Raw genomic sequence first — 9,715 nt, 5'->3', positions numbered from 1 at the left:
TAACTGGCTGTCAACTGGGTTTAACTCCATCCACCACCATGCTTTGGTCACAGCCATCCAGCTAGCTTTTTACCCATGAAAGAGTACACCCATCCAAGCCATGAGCCATATTTCAAAATATGAAATGTTACTCATATTACATATATGTATGAGTACTTATATACTCATATGGTTGGGTTTGTAATCCTAATTCCAGTCTCTTAACTTCCTTAAGTTTTGGAAATATGGAGGAAGGAAAGTTACCTGGAAGCTAAAGTTAAGAATTTTCACCATCTCCCTTCTTTAGGTTTCCCAAATATTTATCAAAATAACAAAGCTTCCACTTTACAAAACCTTACACTTTCTCAAACACACCTTTTCTCCTTTCTTTAGTCAATAGGGTACCATAGGCCCATTGATAAAAAGCTGGTGTGTGGTCTTACCTAGCAAAATTATCCATTTGTCAAAAATTCATTCCAAGTACTGAATATGTTCATCCTTGCCTGTGCTTGTACTACTGTATTTTACTGATTAGGATCAGACCTTGACTAGTTTTTAGTAACTGCTGCATTTCCCTTCAATTTAAAATGACAGCTAAAGATGAAGATTTTGTAGGTGTTATTTTTCTTCGAAGGAGGAGAAAGGAAGTGCCCAATAATGGCTGCTTTGAATACCACTTTCCTGTTAAATATTGAGTTTCTTCCAGCTCTTGATTCACTGACTTGTGTCTGTTCTTTCTGTTTCATATACCTCAGCTAGAAAAGGCTATTCTTTACTTCCTTATTTTTATAAATTGCTGCTATAGTAGCTACGGGGCTTATAAATACTTATATCCATTTTTTAATGTATATGGCTGTATGCTGCCTTCTTTAATTGATTTTGCTAGCTAAGAAAATGTCAGCTAGATTAAATTCATTACCAAGTGGTGAAATTGCAGTTAATGTGGACCCTCCCCAGTTAATACTAAATATGATAGTTATTTGGTTCTGTAGGGGTGTTGACTTCTTCTATTTAAGTCCATCTATACTGGCTTCAACAACAGCGGTCTCTACTTTCTTAACCCTTTTGGGTTTGAATTTGTACAACCTCAAAGTAGATTTTAAGCTGTACTTGTATCCAGGAGTGTATACATCTGCGCACTGAAATCCCACCTGGCATAAACTGAAATGGACTGACAGTCTTTGCAGCTTTAGCAGACCTCCCTTTCATCAGAAAATATAAAGCATTTTCAATTAATTCAGTCTCCTGACATCCCCACTAAAGAGATGACTGTTGTCTGTGTTTGCCAGATAAAGCAACCTGAGCACTGAAAGAGTGTAGCTGACTTCTTGATAAAAACAGCCCCTGAAGTTAAGCAACAAGCTGAAATGCCAAGCCATGAACAGGCATATTAATACCTCCCTGACTTTTCTGAGCATCAACAGCCATGAAAAGAAAGCGCTCACTATGACCGGCCTTTATCTGGAAAACCTCTGCATTAGTGAATTAAAAAGTAACATTTAAAAACTGGTGGAAGGGTGGAAGTCCCATGAATGCCTTGAAAAGTATCCTCCTTCATTTGCTGAGCCAGATACTCCGTGTGGAGTTCAAAAGGGGGGGTGGAGGGGGTGGGGGTGGGGGGTGGAGGGGAGGAAGCCAGGCTGAATGACTGGAGAAACAGAAAAGGTGCAAAATCCCAGCCCAAACTTGGCATAAAAGTGAAAGTCTTGGAGCCCTGTGGGAACCAGACGCCGTCAAACTGGAAGGGACACCCAGAAACTTGTAACTCGTTTTTAAGCAAAACCAGACAAGGGAAAAAATTACCTCACAGAAACTGAACACTACACTCAGAAATACCTGTCAATGCCGCCGTGGGGACAGCAGGACTTCAGGAGAGGAATACAGTGACAGAACAGTGTGGCAGATGATTCTGATAACCGAAAATGTTAGGATGTCCATACAGACCCAGTGGTGTATGTTTAAATATGCAAATTTACAATTCTATGATTCTATGAGAAAGGACGCATATGACTATAAATGGTGATATATGGATTTCCATATACGTGTAGATACAGGTCTACAGCAGCCTGATAGATTTTACAGTTCCCAATTCCTTTTCCCCTCTCAGGTCGTACTGAGCAGGGTACTTCAGTTGAACAGCTACAGTCTAACAAGTCCAAGCAATCTGTTGAAGCAGGGGGGCTGTTTTCCAGTATGCTGACCTCCGATGAAAGAGGAAAGGGCTCAATCCCAGCCCAAACGCAAAGGACGAAATACCTCAGTGCAGTGTGTTTCCGCTGTAACTCGGGCTGCAGAAAATTAGCTCTTCTGTATCAGCTTTCTTAGAGTCAGAGACGCTCCTAATTTGAATAAACCCCAGGAGGATATCTGAATAAAGCCCAACAAAACAAGATAATCCGTAACCCTTCAAAGACGTACATTTTCTTTTCAACATTCTTACTGTGGTTTGGAGGTTACTTTAGGAGATTAATGAACCTAACTTACTCCTTTCTGTTTCACCAGTTTGTTTCTGCAGTGTTCTCTCTAAGACAACATCTAAAGGGTTCTGGGACCCATATAGAAATCTTCGGTCCCACACAGCACTGAGACACCCCGCAGCTCGTTGCGGCGAGGTTCCCTGGCCGGACCCAAGGAGGTCCGGGACAAGGAGCAATGATGGAGCCAGTTTGCAGGAGGCAGGGGGAAGCAATTCCACCTTTGCCTCCCCGACCAGAAGGGAGGGGAGATTTGCGGGCTGCGGGAAAGACAAGCACTGGGTCCCAAGAATTTGGCTGGTGGCTGCGGTGGTAACTTTAGTTTGAGGGATTACAGCTCTTCCCGCGCACACAGAGTGAATGAACAAGCTCCTGGGTTACACGCAGCTCTCCCAAGCCCTTGCACGGCCGCAGAAGCGCTGCAGGTCTTCGGGAAGCCTTTGCCCGACGGGACTCCCGACGGGGCAGTACCGGCCTCCCCTTCCACCGCCGCCGGGGCCCGGGAGCAGCGAGGTACGCAACACGGACAGAGGCCAGAGGCCAGGCGGCTGCTCGCCCGAGCCGAGATAGAAATGACCCCGAATAGGGAGGGAGCTGGATGAATCATTCAGTCGTTAGGGAGACCCTTAATCCAGGCTTTATTTCGAATCCAAAAGGAAAGTGCTCCCTTTCCCAGGGAAGCCACAGTTTTCCTGACCCCCACCCCGGGACCCTTCAATCCACAGGAAAGCTAAAAATGACAGCGAAAGCTTTTCTGCCTCTTAAACGCGAGGTTAGCAGAGTTTTGGAGGAAAAATACCGCAGTAGCTTTGACCTAAACGGCACCTGTCCTGCAGGAGTGTTTTAAATTATGGGACCCTTCCAGTGTATAAAATATCGTAAAATTAATTCTCTTAAACCCTATGCAGTACCTTTGTTATCTATCTATCTATCTATCTATCTATCTATCTATCTATCTATCTATCATCTATCATCTATTTATCTATCTCTGCCGTAGCACAGGAAAGGCAGAGCCCAAGGGAGCGAGCTGCCGGAACGGGAGGGGGCGCGGACGGCAGGATGCTTCTCGTTTGGTTTTGCCCTGAAAGCAGGGTTGCCCGGCCGGGCTCCTCTGCCCTCCTCTCCCCGCGGTGAGTGGCAAACCCCTTGCCGAGAGCAGTCCGTGGAAAGAGCAGCAGCGTGCAGCGGCCGCTTCGCTTCGTGCCGGAGCGCCTGGCTTCTCCGACACATTTTGGTTGTCTTCCTTGGTCTGTCGAGATCAACTCAAACATTGGGCCAAAAGTTACCCCGAAGAGAATGGGTGTTTAGGGCTAGCGGTGGTATTTCGATGCAGGCTCTGATCAGACTCACGCCCGTGTGGCCACATCCGGAGGTGGGCACAGCGGGAGCCGGTTCTTTTCTCTCTGCTTCTACCGGGGGTAGGAACTGAACACCCCCAGGCCCCTGAGCCGCCGGTGCCTGTCCCCTGCCTTTTCAGACACCCACCGCCACCGTGCTAGCACCCAAAGTGCGCAAGAGATGCGTCCCTCCCCGCTCCTCCTGCTCCCCTGCCCCGGCGGTCGCCGTCAACTGTCCACGATTTCTTTCAGTTGCCCCGATGCGGCGGGAGCGAGCGGGGCCGGCAGCGGAGCTGCTGCAGTCCGGCCCAGTCCTTCCTTCAGGCAACGAAATCCTGCCCGCCCGGGGGGCCTGGTTCGAGATTTAGCCGTGAGGAGGAGGCAGGTTTTTGCCGCGGTCTCTGCGAGAGGTGCTAGCGGCGAGCGGAGGGAGAGGGGCTGCGGATTGCCGCAAATCATTCGGGAAGGCTCTGTCCGCTCCGCAAAATCGCGCGGGCACCTACACCTTATTGAGAGCTGTCCCCTTACCCTCCGGGGCAAAAGGCTCCGGGTTACATTGCGCTGAGAGAAAGCGCCAAACGGATCTGGCCCTTAATTACAAATCTGCCTTCCTGGTGGGAGATGCCGAAAGGAAACGCGGTTGCGAGGAACAGACTGCCGAGTTCCTGAAAACTGAAAACGCGAACCAAGCCCGCAGCTTCCTACAAAAGTGTCCCCGATAAGGTGGAACGCGAACCCCCCCACCATAACGATGATGCCCGGGAAGCGGAGAGGGGGGAAAGGCGGCTGTTGGGCGCAACTGAGCCGCAAGCAGAATCGTTTGAACGGCGAGGGGGTGGCAGGAGCTAGTGCCACTTGCCCTGTCCCGGCACATCGCCGCCCTTCCTCTCTGTCATATGCCGGTGTTGGCATCAGCTCTGCTCTCCATTTTCCCTCTCGCTCCCGTCCCTCTCTCCCAGTCGCGATCCTCTGTCCCCTCCGTGCCCCTCCGAGCGGCTGCGCGTCCGGGGGGACGGTGCCACCTCGGCGAGATGTCTTTTTTTCGGGGGAAGGGAATTCGGTCCCTCTGCTGCGGCCACCGCGGCGTGTGCGGGCGGCTCCCCTCTCTTCGAGCAGAGCGGGGCAGGCCGGAGCCCCTCCGGTAGCCGGCCGCGGGTAGAGGGGCCGCAGAGGGAGGGCACACACAGAGTCACAGGTGACTTGTTCCAATTAGTAGCTGTCTAATTAAATTAGTGTCACACAGCCCAGCCAATGGGCCGGCAGGGGTGGAGGGCGGCAAGGAGACAGCCCGGCGCAAGCCACTCCCCGACGGCCCGAGAAGCCCGGCGCGCCGGTATAAATTGCCTCGGCGGAGCTCTGTCACGGTGTTGTGCGGCCGCGGGTCGGGGTTAGGGTCTGCGTCTGCACCGGGTCGTAGAGTGCTCTTCACCGGACTGCCCACCGAGGATGCAGCTGGGCGAGCCGCTGCTGGCGGCGGCAGCGGCGACCCTGCCGGGAGCTCCCTTCTACCCGCTGGAGAGCAGTGGGCGCGGCGGTGGGACTGGAGCTGGGACCGGGACAGGCGGTGCGTCTCGCGGGCCTCCCCGGCCGGGCTCACCACAACGACTCGACATTGACAAGACGCCCAAGAAGTTCGGAGCGGCCCCCACCATGCTGGGCGAGGCGGATGCGGGCGAGCCGCCCTTCGCCGCCCCGAAGCCGGACGGCCGCAAGGCCACCCCCTGTGGGGAGGAGGAGCTGCCCCCTGCCGCCGCTGGCCCCCGCTATCCCATGGACAGTCTCAGCCCCGAGCGCTACTACCTGCAGTCTCCCGGGCCTCCCGGGGCCGAGCTAGGGGGGCCCTGCGCCCTCTTTCCCTACCCGCCGGCGGCGCAGCACGGAGCCGTTTACCAGCCGCCCGGAGGACCGCGCTACCCCTACGGCTCGGTATTGTCTCCGGGCGGTTTCGCCGGCACCGTCTGCCCTCCCGGCGGCAGGGCGCAATTCGGCGGTGGCAGCGGGTATCAGTACGGGCAGCCGGCTGCCGGCACATCACTGTACGGGCCTTACCCGGCAGCGTCGGGCTCCTGCGGCGGGCTTGGGGCGCTAGGGGTGCCGGCCGCCGGCCCCGGGCTGCGGGCGCAGGTTTTCCTCTGCAACCGCCCCCTTTGGCTTAAGTTCCACCGGCACCAGACGGAGATGATCATCACCAAGCAGGGCCGGTAAGTGCTCAGCGGGTGGGTCGAAACGGGGGGGGGGTGGCTGGGGATCTGTGCTGGGGAGCGCTTGCCCGGTCCCTTGTGGAGGAGATGCCTACGGCCCGAGGATGCCTGAGGGTCAGCTGGGCTTTGTGCTGATCTCCAAGGTGCCGGTATGGCCGGGGCATGACGCCGCCGCCGCCTGCAGCTGCGTTCAAAGCTTGCGCCCCTTCCCCTGCCTGCCTCACATGCCGTGTGCTTTTCCTCTCCTCTCCAGGAGGATGTTTCCTTTCCTGAGCTTTAATATCACCGGCCTCAACCCCACGGCCCACTACAACGTCTTTGTGGAGGTGGTGTTGGCGGACCCCAACCACTGGCGTTTCCAGGGAGGCAAGTGGGTTACCTGCGGCAAAGCCGACAACAACATGCAAGGTAGGCGCTGGCTCTTCACTGGTGAGCTTCACTGAAAGGGCTCCCGCCCCCCTCTGTAGGGTTTTCCCCATCCCGGTATCCTGCTGCGGGAAGAGCTGTGGTTGTAAAGGCTCCGTGCCGCTGGGGGTGAGGCTGTGCGGGAGAAGGGGCATAGGAGGACCTGAGGTTCTACCGCCCAGGCGCTCAGAACAGCGGCTGTGCCCGGCAGGAGCTTTACAGGCTTCACTTCTTTTCCCCAGGCAACAAGGTGTACGTGCACCCCGAGTCGCCCAACACCGGGGCTCACTGGATGAGACAGGAGATCTCTTTTGGGAAGCTGAAGCTAACGAACAACAAAGGTGCTAACAACAACAACGCACAGGTATATGGGCTGCAGGAGGGAGACAGGCTGGAGGGGATCTTGGCGATTCTTGGGGCTCCCTGCCTTTAGGGGGCTTTACAGTATTTAATCGGGTTGCTAGATCGCTGCTCTTGTGACTTGTACCCGTCTTGAAATGGATCCTACATCTTGCTTTTTCTGCTTCTTAGGACAATTAGAATGTTCAGAAATAGATGTGTGAATGTGTTTGGTTTTAGCCAATACATCTATCTCTGGAATTGCTCAAAAAGTGGAGTGTTCTTGATGATTCTTGATTTGCCTCATTCACAGGTTTTAGCATATTAGTAACCTAGTTAAATGAGGCTAAAAGCTGTGAATAATCTCCTGGTAACAGTTAAAATTACTCAATTAACAATTCCGAAGTCGTAGGAAAAAAATGTTAGACTCTAAAATCTTAGACCTACTTTATCTAAAGATCTTGTTTCTTCCGTGGTTCCTTTTAGATGATAGTACTGCAATCTCTACACAAGTACCAGCCTCGGCTTCACATTGTGGAAGTGACTGAAGATGGTGTTGAAGATGTGAATGATTCCTCAAAGACTCAAACATTTATTTTTCCTGAAACACAGTTCATAGCAGTTACAGCATATCAAAACACTGATGTAAGCACGGGTATATAAAATGACAATTAAGAATGCATTTGTCTTGAGTTCAACATCTTGTCTTACTATATTCTGCTTTCACTTTTAGATTACCCAGCTCAAAATCGACCATAATCCCTTTGCAAAAGGCTTCAGAGACAACTATGACTCGTAAGTATATTTTTGTCTTCTCTTGCAATTGCTTCTGTCTGTAAGGCATGATTCTGGCCCGAAATGCATGAGGAAGAGTTTTTCTTTAGAAGCTATTTGAGTTACGAGTAATAATACTACTTCTGGCAGCTTTGCTAGCTTATCTGTTGTTTTCAAAGATGTTAAATGTCTAAACCAATAGCCTGTTTAAATAGTTTCTTATATTATCTTGATGACCTGTCTTCTGGCAGGCTTCTGAATTTTGCTAGGGAACTTGGCCTGCAGATTTGCAGTAGTGTACCATGTATCTTCATAGCTTTTCCAAATTGTTGGTAGTGGAGTTGCTTGATGCTCACTTCCTAGCATCAAATGGCCTTTGGAAACCTGGATCTGTACATCTACAAGTACTGTTTCTGGGAGGAAGCTGCCGCACCTCATTTAAAATGTGCTGGCTTGTGTATGCTTGTAGCAGTAATACTAGAAATCTTATATTGGTCTAGGAAAACCAAACAACTAAATTGGATAGCCAATTGTTCATAAAATGAACAGCCATCCAGACAAATGTAGTTGTAGTAATTCATTTCCTGCTTGTGCTTGCATTTTGCTGTCATACTGGAATCATAGAGAACAATGCTCAGTGTTTCTCTTTTATGTTGTAGCATGTACACAGCTTCAGAAAATGACAGATTAACTCCGTCTCCCACGGATTCTCCTAGATCCCACCAGATTGTCCCTGGTGCCCGGTACAGTGTGCAACCCTTCTTCCAAGAACAGTTTGTCAACAACCTGCCCCCAGCCAGGTTTTACAATGGTGAGAGAACGGTCCCTCAGGCAAATGGCTTGCTCTCCCCCCAGCAGAATGAAGAGGTGGCCAGCCCTCAGCGGTGGTTTGTTACACCCGTACAGCAGCCCAGTGCCAACAAGTTGGACATGAACTCGTATGAAACAGAGTATTCTTCTAGCACCTTGCTCCCTTACAGCATTAAGTCCCTTCCCCTTCAGACATCCCATGCTTTGGGATACTACCCTGACCCGACATTTCCATCCATGGCAGGCTGGGGGAGTAGGGGATCTTACCAGCGAAAAATGACAACAGGATTATCCTGGACCTCAAGAACAAGTCCTCCAGGCTTCTCTGAAGACCAGCTTTCCAAGGAGAAGGTAAAAGAAGAACTCGGCTCATCTTGGATAGAGACTCCGCCTTCCATAAAGTCTCTAGATTCAAATGATTCTGGAGTCTACACTGGTGCTTGTAAGAGAAGGCGACTCTCCCCTAGCACTTCCAGCAATGAAAATTCCCCGACTATGAAATGTGAGGACATTAATGCTGAGGACTATAACAAAGACACTTCAAAAGGCATGGGCTACTACGCATTCTATACTAGTTCTTAAAGCATCCTTTTATTCCAGTTGGCCAAGTTGGGGGGTTTTTGTTTGTGTTTTTTGTGTGTTTTTTTTGTTTGTTGTTTTTCAGGGTGGCCTTGGGTTTGTTTTTCTTTTGCATTACGATGGCAGAAAAGACTCTTGCCTTCCACCTTGAATTGTGTGCAATTCTAAAGAAGGTGCCAAAGCTTTTTGATTTATTGCAGGTAACAAAGTAGGGAAAGAGTGACCTATGGTAGAATTCTTCCCCTGTTTTAGAAGAAACCACATGCAGAAGCTGTAAGCAGGAGCCTAGATTTTTACTATGTGGTTTATTTATTGGAGACACTAAAGTGTACTGTTTGGCTCAGCTCAGAGGCCCGATCAAATCTATGCACTCCTGAGTGAGGAAATGGGGGGGTAGTGTCCCACATTTAATTTTCTTCCCTGCCTGTCCCTCTCATAAAAGGGGGCTGAGTGCAGGGAACTGCACAAATGCTATGTTCTGCTTTAGACCAAGCTGTCTTCTTCAATCCCTGTCTGCAGCACAGTTGGCTGAGCTGGAACTTAGCTCAGCAAAGGCTTGCTTTGGCAGAAGGTGACCAAAATAAGGCTTGCTTGCCAGGCAGGATTTTTACTTAAAAGTCTTGTTGCTAACGATGGGGTTACAATGAAAGAATCTGACTTTTTCCTTAGTTTAGAACTTTCATTAAGAAAAAAGCCTCCATCCCCAAAGCCTAACCTTTATTGAGGTGGCCAAAAATAGTGTACAGTTGTTTTGTCTAGGTACACTGTAGAATATTGTGGAATAATGTATAAATAGTTGCTCTATAGCTGTTTAGTC

The 9,715-nt window shown here is 50.4% G+C and overlaps 1 protein-coding gene across 2 annotated transcripts; it reads left to right on the top strand.

The window, feature by feature from the left end:
- The first annotated feature begins 5,100 nt into the window (after window positions 1–5,100).
- On the top strand, window positions 5,101–8,925 carry EOMES (eomesodermin). Of its 2 annotated transcripts, none has more exons than XM_061465066.1 (6): window positions 5,101–5,991; window positions 6,245–6,399; window positions 6,639–6,760; window positions 7,222–7,380; window positions 7,469–7,530; window positions 8,226–8,925. In XM_061465066.1, the coding sequence occupies exons 1-6, from the start codon at window positions 5,237–5,239 to the stop codon at window positions 8,899–8,901; spliced, it is 1,929 nt and encodes a 642-aa protein (XP_061321050.1). In that variant the 5' UTR covers window positions 5,101–5,236; the 3' UTR covers window positions 8,902–8,925. The 2 variants fall into 2 exon arrangements, with proteins under 2 accessions (XP_061321050.1, XP_061321049.1); XM_061465065.1 differs by having other exon boundaries at window positions 5,109–5,991; window positions 8,169–8,925.
- The last annotated feature ends 790 nt before the right edge of the window (window positions 8,926–9,715 follow it).

This window comes from Pezoporus flaviventris, unplaced genomic scaffold, assembly GCF_033815535.1.
Source record: "Pezoporus flaviventris isolate CSIRO_AGI_PZ_B2104156 unplaced genomic scaffold, CSIRO_AGI_Pfla_v1 ptg000037l, whole genome shotgun sequence".
Classification (NCBI taxonomy): Eukaryota; Metazoa; Chordata; class Aves; order Psittaciformes; family Psittacidae; genus Pezoporus; species Pezoporus flaviventris.
The sequence above is the reverse complement of the archived record's forward strand: the minus strand, read 5'-3'. Positions and strand labels throughout refer to the sequence as shown.

Excerpts from the sequence above, each read along its gene's own strand:
- EOMES (XM_061465065.1), top strand. The coding sequence starts at position 5,237 with ATGCAGCTGGGCGAGCCGCTGCTGGCGGCGGCAGCGGCGACCCTGCCG. Across the intron at positions 6,761-7,221 it reads CTAACAACAACAACGCACAG|ATGATAGTACTGCAATCTCT; the intron begins GTATATGGGCTG and ends GGTTCCTTTTAG. Across the intron at positions 7,531-8,168 it reads TTCAGAGACAACTATGACTC|CATGTACACAGCTTCAGAAA; the intron begins GTAAGTATATTT and ends TTTATGTTGTAG.